The sequence below is a fragment of the Physella acuta genome, unplaced genomic scaffold (assembly GCF_028476545.2).
Source record: "Physella acuta isolate Inbredline_101_S28 unplaced genomic scaffold, ASM2847654v3 ptg000350l, whole genome shotgun sequence".
Lineage (NCBI taxonomy): Eukaryota > Metazoa > Mollusca > Gastropoda > Physidae > Physella > Physella acuta.
In genome coordinates this window covers 558,672-578,309 of record NW_026731869.1, presented here as the reverse complement: position 1 = coordinate 578,309, position 19,638 = coordinate 558,672, and the positions used below count along the sequence as shown (strand labels likewise).

Sequence of the window (19,638 nt, the reverse complement as noted above, 5' to 3'; positions counted from 1 at the left end):
TGTGGGGGGACTGTGTGACTATGTGTGGGGGGACTATGTGTGACTATGTGTGGGGGGACTGTGTGACTATGTGTGGGGAACTAGGTGTGACTATGTGTGGGGGAACAAGGTGTGACTATGTGTGGGGAGACTATGTGTGACTATGTGTGGGGGAACTGTGTGTGACTATGTGTGGGGGGACTGTGTGACTATGTGTGGGGGGACTATGTGTGACTATGTGTGGGGGGACTGTGTGACTATGTGTGGGGAACTAGGTGTGACTATGTGTGGGGGAACAAGGTGTGACTATGTGTGGGGAGACTATGTGTGACTATGTGTGGGGGAACTGTGTGTGACTATGTGTGGGGGGACTGTGTGACTATGTGTGGGGGGACTATGTGTGACTATGTGTGGGGAACTAGGTGTGACTATGTGTGGGGGAACAAGGTGTGACTATGTGTGGGGGGACTATGTGTGACTATGTGTTGGGAACTAGGTGTGACTATGTGTGGGGGAACAAGGTGTGTCTATGTGTAGGGAACTAGGTGAGACTATGTGTGGGGGGACTATGTGTGACTATGTGTGGGGAACTAGGTGTGACTATGTGTGGGGGAACTAGGTGTGTCTATGTGTGGGGGAACTAGGTGTGTCTATGTGTGGGGGAACTAGGTGTGACTATGTGTGGGGGGACTATGTGTGACTATGTGTGGGGGAACAAGGTGTGTCTATGTGTAGGGAACTAGGTGAGACTATGTGTGGGGGGACTATGTGTGACTATGTGTGGGGGGACTATGTGTGACTATGTGTGGGGAACTAGGTGTGACTATGTGTGGGGGAACAAGGTGTGACTATGTGTGGGGGGACTGTGTGACTATGTGTGGGGGGACTATGTGTGACTATGTGTGGGGGGACTGTGTGACTATGTGTGGGGAACTAGGTGTGACTATGTGTGGGGGAACAAGGTGTGACTATGTGTGGGGAGACTATGTGTGACTATGTGTGGGGGAACTGTGTGTGACTATGTGTGGGGGGACTGTGTGACTATGTGTGGGGGGACTATGTGTGACTATGTGTGGGGAACTAGGTGTGACTATGTGTGGGGGAACAAGGTGTGACTATGTGTGGGGGGACTGTGTGACTATGTGTGGGGGGACTATGTGTGACTATGTGTGGGGGGACTGTGTGACTATGTGTGGGGAACTAGGTGTGACTATGTGTGGGGGAACAAGGTGTGACTATGTGTGGGGAGACTATGTGTGACTATGTGTGGGGGAACTGTGTGTGACTGCCTGTGTGACAATGTAAGACAAGTATGTATTGTTGTGTGCAACTATGTGTGTGGCCAGGTGTGTGATATGTGACTGTGTATAACTGTGAATGTCACTGTATGTGACTATGTGTATGTGGCAGAATGTGTGTGTAGCAGAGAGCGTGTGTGCGTTAATAGAATGTGTGTATACAGATTTGAATCACAAATTAAAAATGCATTAAAGAAAAATACAATATGTCATTCAAAACTACCTTATCCAATGCATATCAAACCAGGATTTACATAACTTCAAACCTCCAGATGTGTCAAACCAAAAACTTGTTGTTATCGGACTTAATTTTTAAAATAAATTTTCTTTCAACCAAGTTAGTATTTTAACACCTTACAAAAGAGGCGTTGCTAATTCATTTCTTAAGTTAATTAAACAATATTAATCTTTTACGTCTACAACAAAGCCCCTCCAAAACTTGTTTTATCTTGAAAACGATTAGCTTAGTACCAGACATAGAAAAGTTTAAGGTACTCATTATCGCGACACCTTGTACTGTTGCAAATATTTAAACTACGACTGGAGATTCGCACGGTAGAGAAATCTTTATGCAAAATTATGCACGACAAAAGTATTTTGATCTTTTTAAAATAGTTTTTCTTTTTATGTAAATTTTGAGTAAATATTTTAATTTTTTAAAAATCCCCCCTCCCCCAAACAACACTAGGAGACGAAGATCGTCGACGTAGAGTTATGAAAAAGTCAATGCAAGATATGAACTATTTCTTATGAAGCATACAATACAGGTTGTCTTTTCAGTGTATTAAAACATAGCTGAATGCAGATAATGATGTATAACATTGAGTACATTACGTTAACAGTGAATTTTTGTTGTTGCTGCCTTGTAATATCTAAAACAAATTATTAGCCATACAGTGAGTAAATTGTTGTGTAAATTTGTACTATCTAAAACGAATTCCACAGCAAAGCATGACGACTACGTTCATCTTTCACTTAAGTACTACAGGACAACAAAGGTTTCGCTCCCCTTTTGTGTGTATAAAGTAGCTGGGTTAGGTGGGAGTTGAAATGAGTTGAAGAAAACACTGTCCCCCTCCCCCCCCCCCCCCCCAAACACACACAAACTCCCCACAAGAGACGTAGTGCAGTGTTTTTTTCTGGCATTTTTCTCCGCTGGCGTGCACTCGAAAGTAGGGTGTGGGGGAAGGGGGATGGGGGGGGGAGTTACGGACACTGGTGGGTGTATATATTTTGTATTTAAATTCTTTTTCGTTCGCTGGGGGAGGTAGATAAGCTTCGGGAGAGAGGGGCAATGAGATGCCTGAAAGAAACTCTGCAATGATGGAGTGTGGGGGGGGGGGTAATAGACCATGAAAGTCGTACTCTTTGCATCAGTAGATATATTAGCAGTGGCGGGAAAAGGGGGGGGGGTAGAGCTTGATGACGGCTTCTATGGTTGGTCTGGTTTTTATTTACTGCGGTATTAGGGGTGGGGAGTAAGGGTGGTAAAATCGTCTTAAATAGGAGAAAGAAACTGACGGACAAACCTCTTTGTCAAATAGTAGTGTTGCTTTTAATGGATGCGGGATTCAAGTCCTTTGTTTGCTTTTTAGTAGCGAAACGTGCCTCAGCCGGATCGTAACGATCTTATTTTTTCGTTTCAATGTATAAGTTACCAACAAGTTAAATACAGGTAAAGTGCGGAGCTAGATTTTGTTCAAATAACTAAACGGACATGCCCTTACTTTATAAGCATGGTTCCAACGTTTATGAAAGAAAAAAGAAGCACTTTAGATTTATAAGTATTTTAGCCAATATTTAACCAGGCTGGGTATTTTTTTTTTCTTTTAGTGGTTTCGAAAACGGAAATAAAAGAAACAAGGAAACGCAGGAGAAACGTGTTCAAACAAGCACGCACTGCTAGGTTTTACAGAACCCACCCAATACCCGATTAAATATACATGTGAGTGTAACAGTAGTTTAGAGTTTCATCCCTCACATTACAGGGAATTCCGCGGAGGAAACTCTTTGATACGGCATTGCGTCTAAAGGCGGCGACGTTTCGTCTGGTCAAATAAATTAGCATGCAGACCAATGTAAATTTTGTTCAAAGAGCTCAAAAGGAATTCTCAACTTCAAGTCGCAACGCTAGTCAGAAAACTAAACAAGATGTGGCTATGGTATTCAGGGCCGGCGCTACCTATAAAGCGAACTAGGCGGTCGCCTAGGGCGCCATCCCTAGGGGGGAGGGCGCAAAAAAAGTTTTAAACGCTATTATCAAAAAGTACTTATTACTTAATAACTTTGATTATCTTTTATAAACTATAAATGGTTATATAAAAAGGAGTAGCGATCTATTTCGGCGCCCAGGACGAACTATCAATTGTGCATCCCCACCTCAAAATTAGGTCTATATAGGCCTATATTTATTCGCGATTTAGTGATTGTTCCCGCGCATCACAAGACGTTCCAAAACACGTGCAATTTTGTAAGTCTCGTTTTCTCTGACTTTGAATTAGAAATCTTTCCTGATGTACAGAGTTTTGTAATGACAGGGTGTTCAAAGTATTGTACTTGTTTGGTAAGTTTTGATGAATCGTTTAGATTTAGGAGTAACGGCGGAAGGCTGTTGCTGATATGGTTTCGTAGGTATAAAGTATCGAAGTGTTAAAGTGTCGTATTTTTAATTTGGCTGTTGTGTATTTGTAGATCCAGTGGAATCTGATTGGCAGTAGAGAAATGAGAATGTAGGTGATGAAGTATCGTTGTTCTGGAGTTCTGAAGTCTTGTGTTATTCAGGTATCGAATTGTGTTGACTGTTAACTTGTAGTAGTAGGTCCAGTGAAATCGTTGTTGATTTGGAGTATCGTTTGTAGAGCTTGGTAAAGTTAAGCGAGTTGGTGTCATAGTTCTGGAGCATCGATTCTAGTTATGTTTAGGTATCGAAGTTTGATATGTGTTGTGAATGTAGTAGAGTATATCGAGTAGTCGAGTTTACCGTAAGTTAGATTATATCAATTCAGGACGGAACACACTACAAAGAAAGGTAGGCGTTCTCTAGGTGAAAAGTCTTTAGTTTTGAAGGAATGTATATTACCACTCTTAAAGTATTAATATATAATATTATATAGGCTGAAATTTATAACTAACCGTAAACTTTGTTCTTTTTAAATAATAATTTGTTTTTATATTTAATCAATAATTATAGCAATATATTATATAGTTTCCCTTTTTAATTTTTTGAAAGCGTCCCTTTATTTATTTATTTATTTATTTTTTATTTATTTATTTGGAGGATCCAAAAATTTTTTATTGAAGCAAAATCAGTATCGACAAGAAATGTATGTCATCAAATTGACTAGAAGTATGCTATAATAAAGCTACGGTGTTTAGACAAAACCTACAGTTAAGTAGTAAATGAGTAAAATATATTCTTTTGACATGATTACATAGCTAATATAAAAGATTTCTTTTCATTACTACCTTATAAAATTTAGAGCGTTTAATTGTGTGTGGTTTTTTTTTTTTAAAGAATCTCTTAGTTACTCTTGGTTAATGTAGCTATTCTTGTGAAAGTTAGTTCCCTTGGAAAAGTTTGGTATTTGGATTTCAAAATGGGAGATAATTCGTTTCTTAATTTTACATTCATTTCAAATTCATGCACCTTAGGTTGACCGCTTACATATATTTATAAATACAACTTTAAGTTATTATTTGCTATTGTAAAAATTATATAGAGCACAAGTTCTAAACAAAATAGTTTGGTAGATTTTTTTTAGCATTATCAGGTTGAAAAACAAATTTATCAGTAGTCAGTAGTCGTTGTAGATTGCAATACTTAATGCAATACTTAATGTTAGGTGTCGTCCATAAATGACGTCACACTCGTAAGGGGGGGGGGGGGGGGGGTCGGTAATTTTGTGACGATATGTGATGAGGGGGAGGGAGGGGGTTCAGATGGTGCGACGTCACACTTTTGCTTTATAGATAAGAAATGTTAGAAAACGAATTTTAGACGTTATTTAGCGTTTTAGAAAACAGTTTTACTAAATTATAATAGGAATTGATTAAAATACTCTATTTTGACATATTTCAGACAAGATTTTGGAAAAATATCGATGTTTAAAAAAAATGCAACTGCAATTTTGAGGGGGGGGGGGGGGGGGGTAGGCAGAGGTGTGACGTCATTTTAGGGGGGGTCTGGCTTTTTGTGACGACAAGTGACCGAGGGGAGGGGGGGGGAGGTAAAAATTTGTCAAAAAAGCGTTACGTCATTTATGGATGGCCCCCTTAATAGACATACATTGTGAGATAGTGCAACAAATAGTCTAAAATAGTCTAAAATAGTCTTAGTCGCAAATTAATCGTCTAATTAATTGTCTTTTTCATATTTTTCACCCTCATCTAAAGGATTCAAATATAACAATTATAGGCTGGAATCTATAACATTTATAACCTGTTATTTTTTCAAAAACAAAAAATCGTTACATAATCACACACTATAGACAGTTTACAATTATAACTAAAGACGGTGAAGCTGAAAACATGACAGTTCCGTTCTGGAACTCACCTTGGGAGGTCTGCAGAGAGCCTAACACTACAAGAACTGTGTTTTTTCCCCCAGTGTTTTTTCCGGGGGGGTGGGGGGAGGCTGTTTCGTAAAGTATAAAGTAGGCTCGTGGACTCAGCAACTATTTCAATAGAATGTGATAACGCTTGCAAACTGGAATTAGTACAAACAATTTGCGACGAAGGAGGCAAGTAAAATTTAATTTTTATGTGTACTTATAACGTGTATGCAATTGATAATAAATTAACATGTCGCTTTTCATTAATTGTTGTCTTATACATATGTTTTAGTAACTAATTTTTGTGAAAAAGGGCATTTCAATAAGTTTTGCCTTGGGCGCTAAATAACATGGCGCCGGCACTGATGGTATTAACCATTAATACTGGAATTATTGAAGCAAATGTTGAACCACACAGAAATAGATTTTACATGTATTACATTTCGCAGGCACATGTATTACTAAATGTAAACGTATCTTAGTTACAAAAATACTACGATATATATATATATATATATATATATATATATATATATATATATATATATATATATATATATATATATATATATATATATATGTATATATATATATATATATATATATATATATATATATATATATAAAGTATATATATATATATATATATATATATATATTTATATATATATATATATATATATATATATATATTTATATATATATATATATATATATATATATATATATATATATACTTTATATATATATATATATATATATATATATATATATATATATATATATATATATATATATATATATATATATATATATATATAAAGGGATACTGGCAACACAATGTCTCCCTAAGTGGTAAAGTAAATCACGAACTATAAAAGCTAAAACAACAGATTAGTGTCCCCACATACAATTATTTCCTGCAGTCAAATAATTTCTGAACTACTAAATATCTTACGAGTTGTATTCAAATGAAGAACTATAGTAAGCTAAATAAACAATAGATTCGCGATCCACATTAAAAGTCTAGCAAGTAATAAAATAACTTCTAGACAGTGTCCTGTTTGTCTAACAGTCAAATGACTATTGTTATATTGAATTACAGTCGTAATCATAGAATCATACACCCATACAGTTATATGGTCATACAGTCCTTTAAAAACTAGTAGTAAGATTTAGATTTCTTAGAGTTTCCTAACAACATTCAGATTTATCATGAACCAACAGCTTTAATGGACGGTAATGTTACATAGTTTAAATATATAGCATACACTATCACATTTCACATTTTAAAAACACATATAATAATATATTTTTAAAATGCACATTCTAAAATGTTGGACATTAAAAACGAACTCTTAACATTGAAACTGGAAAGGTTCAATGAAGTACTGCCGATGGCAGAGCTGAGTCACAACAAATGACCATGTTATAAAAAGAATTTTATTCAAGCAGTAAGAATTTAATTTATTTTACACTAACCCTATAACCGATTAGCAAAACATGCAAATCGTTTCTAGTTGTAAGAAATGTGAATTAGATTATTTACATATTCAGATAGAAAATTATATGGTCTGTTATTTTTAAGTATATTTTCGCTTAAAGCCCCCCCCCCTCATCACCATCATTAATCGTATTAAGGCAGACAGCATATGGTGTTTGCTAAACAAACGGTTCTAAAATTGGTTAGTGGACTGTGGTTCTCAACTTTGGAACATGAAAGCTGTCAGTGATACTGAATCTTTTAACATATGGCTATTGATATTTAGTGGTCCTAAATTGTTGAACAAATAGGCCGTCAGTGGTCCTCAATTGTTGAACAAATAGGCCGTCAGTGGTCCTCAATTTTTCAACATTTGGGCAGCCATGTTGAGCAGTACTCAACTTTTGTAACATGTGTACAACCAGATAACCCCATACTTAGCACGGCTTTTCAATCTTATACTACAAAACAAACTAAATATCTCACTGCCAAAACAACCTGCTTCCGCCAATGACAAATTTAAAAAAGAAACACGAGTGTTGTAATAATATGAGAATCACTGACAGTTATACAAACTTTCTTTATCTAGACGGAGGTCGGGTTAACCATCACAGCTGGGGGCTCTCATCGATTTTGGCCCCTGTGTTCTAATGATGTGATGAATCACTGACTGTTACACGTATATTCGTTATCAACATGGAGAGAGTTAACTGTCACAGTAGGGTCGATTTAGGCCCCAGTGTTCTAATGATGTGAGAATCACTGAATATAGCACGTTCATTCGTTATCATCATCATCACACACACACAGAATTAATTGTCACAGTTGCGACACTGATGTATTCTGATGATTTGAGGATCACTGAACATGTACATTCGTTATCAACACGGAGAGGGTTAACTGCTACAGTTTGGGCCCCTGGTCGGTTCAGGCCCCAGTGTTCTGATGATGTGAGAATCACTGACTGTTACACGTACATTCGTTATCAACACACAGGGAGAGAATTAACTTTCACATTGGGGAATCAGGTCGGTTCAGGCCCCAGTGTTCTAATGATGTGAGAATCACTGGCTGTAACATTCGTTATCAACGCAGATGTCGAGTTTAGTGTCATAGCATAAGACTCTGGTCGGTAAAAGCCCCAGTGTTCTAGGGATGTGAGAATCACTGGCTGTAGCACGTAGACTTTATCAACGCAGATGTCGTGTTTAGTGTCTTAGCATAAGGACTCTGGTCGGTTGAAAAGTTGGATCAATTTTCAGCTGGGTAACCGTGTCTCTTTCATAAGGTAAGCTTGGGTTTATTTTGGTAAAACCCTTTTTTTAAATGCTAGAGCTTGGTAGAAGCTGATAAAGTAGATGAGGTACACAGTTAAAATATGCAGAGTACCACTTGAAACAGGTTTAAGTGCTACATCTTGATGGAGATGAATGGCTAGGTCGTAATTTTATTGGAGAATCACCTTTAATTAATATTACAGAATATTTTGTTTTATAAATAATGTGTTTAAGAAGTATTCGTGAAGTTATATTGTATAGTATGTCTGATATATGAGGGTTGTAGGAAGGGGTGTTGTACGGGTTGGGGAACAACAACCAGCACATTATAAATAACTAGCCATGGGTACCCGTTACACGCGAATTATAGTCCCCTATATATTTTTACTGTTATACTTGTTTGAGAAAAAATAATTTATAAAAATGGTATAGGTTATAACGCAATGCGTTGTATTACACGCTGATATTTTTAGTTAAATATTTATCAAAAACACAGAAAAAAATGTGATCTAAAGTGTTGTCACTCTTTAATTCATAAGCGCATAATTTTTATATCCATTTTTTGTATCGATGGTATGTAGAAGGGTCAGAGGCGTAGCGAGGGGAGGCGGGGGGTGTACCATATGTCACCGGGCGCCGACCTTAGGGGGCGCCAAAATGGGTTGGAAAAACAAATTATAATGTCATTTTAGCTGCATTTGTGCATTATAAATAGTTTGAGGAGGGGCCGCCAAATTGAAAGTTTTCCCCGGGCGCCGGGAAGGGTCGCAACGCCTCTGAGGGGGTGGGTGGAGGGGGGGGGGTCGGGATTAAAACAAAAACCAATTAATTAGTGCTAAATATACATTCATAGGATCCGCGGTTGACGACAAGGGCGGAAAACAGCGAATTATTGATAAAATAATGCGACCTCCCGTTATATTAAAAATATAAACTTAATTTTCTTTTTTGTTAAACCTTTAGAATTAGAGCACGAACGTGCGTTATCTGTCGTTTGACTCTAGTTCTGTTTAGTATTGAACATCCTTACACCAAGATTTATCTTAGCTCAACAAAACCTGTTGTTTTTTCTCAGTTATAGTTAATGACTATGTGGTGGTATAATTCTAAACTATATCGCACATTTTTACTTTCTCGTATACAAAGTATAGGAAGTATTGTAATCATGCAAAAAATCGAAATCGAGATTTTCACAAATTGCGACGTTTTACGTCTGCCTCAGTCGTAAAAACATAATTTTGCAATTTTGTCTGTATGTCTGTGTGTGTATGTATGTATGTGTGTGTATGTCTGTGAAAACGATAACTTGAGCATCGTTAAAGCTTGGTTGATGAAATTTCATATCTAAGTATTATGTCAAATTTGTAGTTCTGTATCAGCTTTTCGGCGATTTCCGGTAACCAGAAATTTCACGCATAAGTAAAAGATCTAAAGATCTGAAAATAAGAAAATAGAACTAGTTTGATTTCTTTCATAAATGCTTTGGTCGCTCGTGATATCTTTTACATATGTTAGCGACAAATATATATGATTTATTTTCTACTTTTTAAGTGATTCCTAATTTTTAAAGTCGACACGACTAAAAATAGTTGCTTTAAAACACCATCAGTAGCTCGCAATATCTAAAAGACGATTGTCTGCCCCGTGAAAGCAGCCGTCCGTGACCATATTTTACAAACGACATAATTTTCTTGATTTTGTTATCTCCCCTTAGTTTCAACTCATTTTAAAACTTAATTATCTACCCCTAATAACCTTCATTAGATCGACCGGCTCTACGATTATGAACATTCTTGTGAACCACAGTTCACCAGAGTGTTAGGGTGATTCCGTCTAGTTTGTTATTAAAAATTGTAGTCTATCGGGTGGTTTGAGTTTGTTATCTCCCCCTAGTTTCAAAATCTTTTAATCAATTTGACTAATTAAACATATAATTAAATTTTTAAAAAAAATTGATAGACTTGTATTGTCATTGTAGTGGAACGTATCTGGAAAGTTTAAGCGAAACTGCTGCATTAGAAGTTGGTCAAAATTGAGTTACAAATTTGCCACAAACCCACAAACAAACAAACAGACGTTGCGAACTAGATCTAAATAAAAGCTAGTTGCATGGCTGCCGGTGCCCATACCTCCACACACCTGAACATTCTAGTCAAACTTTTTACAAACCATTCCCCCGCATCATAAAAGACCAAACCCCACCCACCTCCATACATCTAGAAGTGTGAATTAATTTATGGACGACCTTAGAAGCTTGTGTAAAGTCATTCTTCTTCTGCATGCCTGAACATTATAAATTTTTATTTTTATCATTTCTACCACTTGATGCTGTTTTTATTTTTTAGGTCGTATTTAGAAATGCAGATAGCTACGTGACAAGCCCCTCCCTACCCATCCCCCAAACAATACATGACTTAACAAACAGGTTTTTACAATGTTGAACAAGTTTAAGCAACTTTTATTACTCATCATAATAGTCTCTGTGATATTCACAACGTTGAAATACGCCCTGTATGGATCTGACGACATCGGCTATACCTACGTGCAAAAGGAAGTGATGAATTCTTCTAAAAATAGCCCGATGAGTTTAAATCTGAATAGTAATCTATGCCAGATAAATATTTCGCATCTTTGCCAAAAACAAGTTTCCACAAAGCCGATAAATACGACTATTAGTTTAGAAAAAAGCAAGAATAATTACATTGAAATTGAAACAGATAATTTAACAGTGAAAAATGTAAGTAAAGTATACACGCATGTTTTAACCGAGTTCACACCTGCTATAGCTGTACCTTCTAGCACCATCAACATTACAAAGTTAGTTTCCCACGACCCATATTCCAACACCACAAAGACAGACCCCCACGACCCATATTCCAACATCACGAAGCTAGACCCCCACGACCCCTACTCCAAGATCAAGGAAAAACTCCTATCTGGATCACCCATCTCCGTCCACGTCATCAACCTATCCAGTTGGTTACTGCCTTACTTAAAGAACGCCCCTGCGTGTTGCCATGGCGACTGCGTGTTCGACCAAGACAACATCACAGACGGCACTGACGTGGTGGTCATCGTGGGTTTCCACCTGACCGAGTCACAGCGGCCGGTGCGCAGGTGGCCAGGACAATTGTATCTACTGCTGGACAAAGAGCCGCCGATGAATTTACCAAGCTATCTGTGGGACGGTTAGTTGACTGATTTTTTTTAACAATAGGGCTGGTAAGTAGGTCACCAACCAGTTCTACGGCTCAATAAAACCTGCATAAGCCATAGCACTGGTTTGTGACCTACTTACCAGCCCTATTAGGTGTACTGCTGGGTCTATTTTTTGATTAGGATTTTAGTTTGGTAAACGTTAGGGGATTGGTTAAGGTTAGATTTAGGGCTGTAATTAGATTTTGAGATCGGGGTAATGCTATGTGTATAAGGTACGGTTTATGTTAGTTTCACCATTAGGGTTAAAGTTAGTGTGTTAGAGAAAGCGGCGTCACAAGGTCGGGCTACATCCGGTGCGGTAATTCAGGGTATCAACACAAACGAGTAAATATTTTCTTGTAGGCCTACTCAAACTATAGATAATTGGGTAAATGGTGTCACCGTGTACGTAATGAAGGTTTTTTTTCGTTAACATTAATTATATTTCGTTGTGGTGTCACTCCGTTCAATCCGCACCACTCTCCCTCCCCAGCCTTAGACGCTACTGTTTAGATTTATACTATATTATTAATTTTAAAGTTAGAGTTCATGCTAGGCTTAAGTTTCAAGTTTTAACTTAAAATTTATACATATTTATTTATCTGCACCACTAGCTTAATCAGGTAACACGTTTATCATCACATATTAAATGCAAATACTTTGAAAAATTACTTTATCAATATAAAATGAAGTCTATAAAACATCAATAATATAAAAATACCAAAAAACTACATTTAACATTTTTAAAAATAATTTTTCTCTCCTTAGATATAATATTAAAAGCGTCTGGCGCTAAAATTCTACTTAGAGATTTTATAGATGATTAAATTGACAAAGTTTTTAATAACTTCAAAATGTAGGGTTTGGCTACGTCAAACTGTTATTTCCAAATCTTCATTTGAAAAAAAAATGGTCTAGAATGTTTTACAGCAGAGGCGTATCAGGAAGTGTGGACCGCACCGGGTAACAACATTTAGGGGGGTGACACCAAGACAACATATTGCAAAATGCACAGAAGAAAAATGCTTTTTTGCCAGTTCCATTAATGATTAATAAAAGTTAAATAGTCTTATAAAGTACAAATCGACAACTATTACAGGAGTCGGGTGACACCATGACGTAAACGTGCTAACTATAGAGAAAACATTTCTACATCCAAATGTACTATTAACAGACTATAGTCTGTAGTGAATAAAGCTTATAGACATACATGTACGCTTATGCGGCATATATTTAAATTATAGGCCTATGTAGGCCGACATACACCCATACATGTGTATATATATAATATATATACTTTATTTCTTGGGGGGGGGGGGGTGGGACACCACGTAGTGCCGCACGTGGTGTCCAATGTTCCCTCTTAGCTGTAGTTTTGAGCTGCCGCGCAGTGATTTTGTAAAAAAAAATATATTACCGTATAAGACTTTTAGAACACCGCGCACAGAAAATGCAATTTGCACATTAGCTTTTCCCCCTTAGAGGGAACAGTGGTGGTGACACCCGACCTAGCGACGCCACTGTTTTACGGACAGTGTTTCTTCCAGACTTTTTTCTCCGGGGGAGCACTTGAAATTTTCGGGGGGGGGGGGGGGCGGTAGACTTTCTTCGGGGGGGGGGGGGGCGGACACTGTTAAAAGTATATATTTTCTATATAAATTACATAAATTTCATTTCGTTCGGGGGGGGGGGGGGGGCTGTAAAAATTGTTCGGGGTTGCTTCGCCCCCCCGAAGAGATGCCTGGAAGAAACTCTGTTTACGGATCGGCAGATTACTCCCTTCAAACAAAGGAACAACATTTCAAATACATGTACATTTATTATAGCTACAATTCGCTTCACAAACTTCCAACTACAAATGCAAATGTTTTGTTATGCTAATCGTATTTACGTCCACAATTAATCGTGCATGTTTTGTTTCGTTTCAGATAGATCTAGTCTAAGGTATGCTTTTAACTTCACCGCCCACTACAGCGTGGACGCCGACATCTTTTGGCCTTATCACATGCTAAAGAGAGTAAAGAACACGAACAATTTAAACTATTGTAAGTCATACTCTTCTAGAATGGTAATCTTAACTTATAGTAAATTATTCTTTTTATATTTTCATAATTCTTTTTGAAAATCATTGAATGTTAGATTTTGAGTGGGCAGATGGATTGTGTTTCAATTAAAAGACCAATCAACTATTTCCCATAAATCTACTAATTTGAATCAGCTGGACTTATCAGAGGCGTAGCGGGGGGGGGGGGTACATATGTCTCCCGGGAGCCGACCTTAGGGGGCGCCAAAATGGGTTAGAAAAACAAATTAAAATGTCATTTTAGCTGCATTTTTGCATTATAAGTAGTTTGGGGGGGGGGGGGGAGGGGGGGGGAGAGGGGTGCAAATCGAAAGTTTGAAGGGGCATCAAATTGAATGTTTGTTCACGGGCGCCGGGAAGGGTCGCTACGCCTCTGCGACTTACCATACTCCTGTAGAACCAATCACTCGTAGCTAATTGATAATATGTCAATTAATAAAGTACACTTTAGGCTACCTGCATTATTTTTACTGCCTGTTTTATACAATTGAATAGAAATTACTTTTTTTTAATTAGACCAATATATTTTTCCCATGATTAAGATTATTGTGCATAATCTATTATTTTCACTTAGATGAAATCGCCAAATCCAAAAAGAAAACAGCTGTGTGGTTTGTCAGTCATTGTCACTCCAAGTCCAAGCGTGAAGACTATGTCAAGGAAATGCAGGTTAGTAAGAGAGAGATATAGGAGTTAATCTCTGAAGATTACGTCAGATGATAATTATTGTGTTGTTAGCGGCTAGTCACGGTGGATTATATTATGGATTATTACTTAGGATTATTATGGTGGATTATGTCAGGGGCTGTTGTGGGGGATTAAGTCAGGGGCTAATTACGGTGGATTGTGTCAAGTGGCAATTAGTATTGATCACGCCAATATAATCAGTTAAAATTGGGAAACTGCAATTGAAAGTTGGATGACAAACAAAAAGTAGTTAGTAGCTTGAACTTTAATCAAAAGGTTGTATTAAAAACTAGGAATAGCAGCACTTTATGGAGTGTAAATTAAGGTTAGTATTTACATTAAAGCTAAGGAAAGATTTTTACTAAACTAAGAAGCGATTCAAACGAGACTCAACTTAAACATCATAAATACAAAAAACAGGGGTTGGCGTGGTCGGGTCGGGAAAGGTAATGGCTGCTAAACCGAAGCGTCCCAAATCCAAACCCAGGGCAGATGAGGCTCGATAGATGGGGACAGTAACTCCTCTAGGGGAGACAACTCCAAAATCAAACAACTGTTGCCTTGTAGTTAGTTGTAGTTTGTTCTTGGTTGGTCAAAGGCTATGGAAGCAAATCAATAAAAGAAAAGCATACTGAAAATCGGAGTCAACGACCTAAATGACGAATAAACAAGTTGACACGTAATACTTGTGTTTGAGGATATCCCGTCCAATATTAAAATTAAGGACTAAAAATAAAAGTTTAAAAAAGCAATCCCATTTTTAAAATAATGTATAATAATTAACCTTTAGGGGGTCGGCGTGGTCGAGTCGGCCAAAGCTAATGGTTGATAAATGCGAAAAAGTCTCGAGTTCAAACTCTCTGGCAGATAAGGCTCGATCCCTCCAACACTAAAAATTAAGAACGAAGAAGAAGAAGAAGAAGATAAACCTTTAAATCGATTTGTCAAAGTGTTCTCTGATTTCAGAAATACATCGACGTCGACATCTTTGGACGCTGTGGCAACGACAGCGTCTGTCCTACTGGCTCGTCGCCCGACTGCCTGTTGCAGGTTCTAAACCAATACAGGTTCCACCTGTCTTTTGAGAACTCCATGTGTAAGGACTACATCTCAGAAAAACTGTTCAAAGTCTTCACCCCGAAGACGCACATCGTCCCAGTGGTGAGGGGTGGGGCCGACTATGAGAAGAGTATCCCTAGTCATCTGTTTATAAACGCAAACCATTTCCACACAGCTAAAGACTTAGCGCTGTATTTGAAATCTCTAGTTGCTGATGAAGTTAAATATAGCGACATGCTTAGAGATATAGATGAGTACGTATTTACAGCGATACCTAATATTTTTTGCACTATCTGTCAGAAGTTGAAGTCTTTTAAATTGAAATCAAAGTTTTATGATATTAAAAAATGGCTAAACGAACAATGCTATGAACCGAAAGAATTTACATAATAAAATAGAGGAAATGGATTTGCTCTGATCAACTAAAGAGAAGCTTACTTTAAACTTCCCGAAAAGGCGAGGCAGACGGCTCACTTTTGGAGTAAAAATAAAAGCTGACCCAATGAAGCCTTGCTGAATACTTAGACGACTTAATTAAGAGTTAAACATAGTCGGATTTTTGAAATTTCTCTGTCACCCTCTACACAAAAGTAAGCCGGGGTCAACAATGGGAAATATTTCATGGATTAGAAATTATTTGTGAACCTGTAAAGGAATGAACATGGTTTACCACCCAGAGTACTTTAAAAGGCCGAGAAGCGTTATTTTAGTATATTACAATAAAATTACTTACAGTCCTGGAGAAGAAGAGTAGAAGAAGAAGGAAGGGGCTTCAAGGGGCGTAAAAAAAAGAGAGCTGTCCAAAGCCGAGTGGAGAGGTGTGGATGTAGCCCTTTGCTAACTTGGCGGTAGGCCTACATAAGGAATAAAGAAGATAAAATCTACCGGGTGGTAAAACTAACCAGTAAACTAGACAGTAACTTGAAGAAATGTTGTGAGTGGATGCGTTTACATTGTCCAGAATAACAGACGTCTGGTAGGTTGTTTCAAATAAAGTACAATAGCCCCAACATACTGACCGTTAATAGTTTTTTTGTATATAGTACATTCTATTTTCATGTCACTTCTGAAGTCGCCCTCAAAACCTATTCAACTTACCGTGTAGTGACAGTCTCTCATAGCACGGCCATGCTCACACACATCAACTACACACCCCACCCCACACGAGAATGATAGCGCCACTCACGGCCATGCCCACACACATCAGCTACACACTCAACCCCTCCCCCCCCCCCCACCACACAAGATTGATAGCGCCATTTACGCTTGCCAGCGGATCGTATTTTTTACCAGATTTTTACATTTGTTTTCGCTAATACTGTAAACACTTAAGTGTCTTCAAAAAGAAAACAAAAACATAAAGAACATATTTATTCACATAAGAGAGCGGGAGATTTAAATCAAGAAATACGCTGTGTACCAATTTGCTTAATTTCATAAAATCGACGAAACGACTCCATGTTATGAAACTTTACCAACTAAAAGTGCTTGAAATGAATTAAGAAGATTAGGATATCAGTTTTGCAACACGTTCTGGCACCCCCTCCCCCACATTTAATAGGAGTGTGACGTCATTTATGTACCACACCTTTAGCAAAAAATAATTAAAAGCATATATATATATATATATATATATATATATATATATATATATAAAGATAGAGAAAAAGACGTTCTGTATATATAGTGAATAATTTAATGCAGAAAAATAAAAAATTAGATTTCCATGAAGAACAAAGAAAGATAATCCAGAAAAACAATTCTAAAGGCTTTTTTTCGAGTTACGTCCCTATCTGACATAACATCACCAAAACAACTTTACATATCAACAAAACAGGCTCACACTGTTGAAGGCACCCACTGATTCCCCCCCCCCCCCCCCCCCCCCCCAGGAGAAGAAAGTTTGGAAGAAACACTGCCACTGATTTTCATCAGTGTCAATGTATAAGCCACATTGGCCAATAACTCAACCTGTGTTCAAATGGATCGACACTCTGCCAAACCATTTCCACTACAAATAACACAAGAGCACATCATAGATCCCTTATGATAATAGGCTACTAAATGTAAAGTTTTCATGTTAGAAAAACAATTTTTAAACAAATGGAATAGCTCTAGGGCTTTCTGCATTTTTTACTTTCTCGTATATACGAAGTATAGAGAAAGTATTGTAATCGTGCACAAAAATCACTTGAAATTTTAACAATTTTCACCGTATTACACCTCAGTCCTTCATCACATCCGAAGTATAGAGGACTTATTTTAATCGGGCAAAAATTATCAATCCAGATTTATCAAAATTAAGAGGTTTTATGCGTAATCCAGTCTGAAAAACTGGGCTTTGCAATTCTGTCCGTATGTCTGTGTGTCTGTCTGTCCGTGTGTAAACACGATAACTTGAGTACCGTTACAGGTTGATGAAATTTCATATTTAAGTATTTTATCAAAATCGTAGATCCGTATCAACTTTTGAGCAATTTCCGATAACCGGAAGTGGTACTTTTTCTACTTTGAATTTTTCAAAAGCCTATAACTTGAGTACTATTACAGATAGATAAATGAAATTTCACATGTAAGTAAAAGATCTAATTCTCTACCTTCTGTTAAATTTTGAGTAATTTCCATTGACTGGAAGTACTAATTTACGCTACTTCCGATTTCTCAAAAAACTAATGTAAATTTTTAAAGTACTAATAATATTGCGCACTATTATGCACTTTTTTATTTGACGTTCAGTTGGTGTGCAATTCTTTTGTCTACAAGATTTTATTCTATTTTTAAAACTTTAAGTATTTAAAATGGATTAAAAATCATGTCTATAGCCCGAGTTCCCATCCCCTGTTGTTTTATATAAGAATATTCGAGAAAGTTTAGGGGAGATCACTCCCGGTTTATTTTCAACCAAAAGCAAAAGGTAGACCAATTAAAAATAAAATTAATTATTCTTTTTTTTTTTGTGAAATTTTGATTTTATTAATTACTTTTGATAACAATGGTATTAAAATTGGTTATTTTTTTGCAACAGAATTTTGTAGTTAATTACTTGGAACATGCAATAGAACATAAGACATTATATCACAGTTAACTAGCACAAAAAATTGTTTAAAATAAATTTATTGAAATATTTTAAATCACAGTAAATGTACAAAAAGATTTTCATCTTTCACAAAGTAACAATAACAAATCATAATACATATTTAACTTTGTTTTTAAGACATGCATATTGGTAGTCCTAGACATACTTCGCACACTAAGTCTTACTTTGTATTTCAAATTTTAATCACATGTTTTAAAGTATAATCATAAATGTATGTACACCACTATAAGTTGGCTTAAATTTTTCACTAGTTATCTTTCAGAACTGTTGAAAGAATGAATGAACAACAAGACAATTTTAAAAATTGTAAAAGACCGGTTACCATAATAAATGATTAGTATCTAAGAAAGTGTATAAAGAAAATATTTTTTAAAACTACCCGTACATAATATAATAACTGGTAATTATATCCTTGAGAATATTAAAACAATAAATTAAAAAGTAATAATTGGAACTTAAAAACAAAGTAAACAAAACATTGTTACCTTTACATAATATAAAAACTGGAAATTAAAGCCTTGAGAATATTAAAATAATGAATCAAAAAGTAATAATTTAATTGGAACTGAATAACAAAAAACAAAACAAAACAATGTTATCATTGGGTCCAGTTGCTCAGAAACACTATATTTAATTATAGATAAAATAGTTATCTTCCTTCTGTGATAAAAATAAAGAGATATCATTATTAATATTTTCTAAAAAAATTTCCAACATAAAAATAATTTAGCACCAAAAACTTCAAATACTTTCTGCATCTATTTGTTGCAATTATATTAAATTATGTTTGCAATTATAAAGAAAACTATAGACTGCAGAGAGAAATCTAATCTAGAAGAAATAAATTGTTTTTATACATGGCCACCATAGAAAGGGAACTTTGTTGTCAATATCCAATAAACTCTACTATTAGTCTAAAAAACTGAG

The 19,638-nt window shown here is 36.5% G+C and overlaps 1 protein-coding gene across 1 annotated transcript; it reads left to right on the top strand.

Annotated features, from left to right (window-relative positions):
- The first annotated feature begins 8,504 nt into the window (after positions 1-8,504).
- LOC131941163 (alpha-(1,3)-fucosyltransferase C-like) lies at positions 8,505-16,582 on the top strand. The gene is made up of 5 exons (XM_059300172.1): positions 8,505-8,598; positions 10,933-11,775; positions 13,714-13,830; positions 14,443-14,537; positions 15,522-16,582. The coding sequence occupies exons 2-5, from the start codon at positions 11,022-11,024 to the stop codon at positions 16,002-16,004; spliced, it is 1,449 nt and encodes a 482-aa protein (XP_059156155.1). The 5' UTR covers positions 8,505-8,598; positions 10,933-11,021; the 3' UTR covers positions 16,005-16,582.
- The last annotated feature ends 3,056 nt before the right edge of the window (positions 16,583-19,638 follow it).

Coding starts and splice junctions, on each gene's coding strand:
- LOC131941163 (XM_059300172.1), top strand. CDS start 11,022: ATGTTGAACAAGTTTAAGCAACTTTTATTACTCATCATAATAGTCTCT. Junction 13,831..14,442: donor CACGAACAATTTAAACTATT/GTAAGTCATACT, acceptor ATTTTCACTTAG/ATGAAATCGCCAAATCCAAA. Junction 14,538..15,521: donor ACTATGTCAAGGAAATGCAG/GTTAGTAAGAGA, acceptor CTCTGATTTCAG/AAATACATCGACGTCGACAT.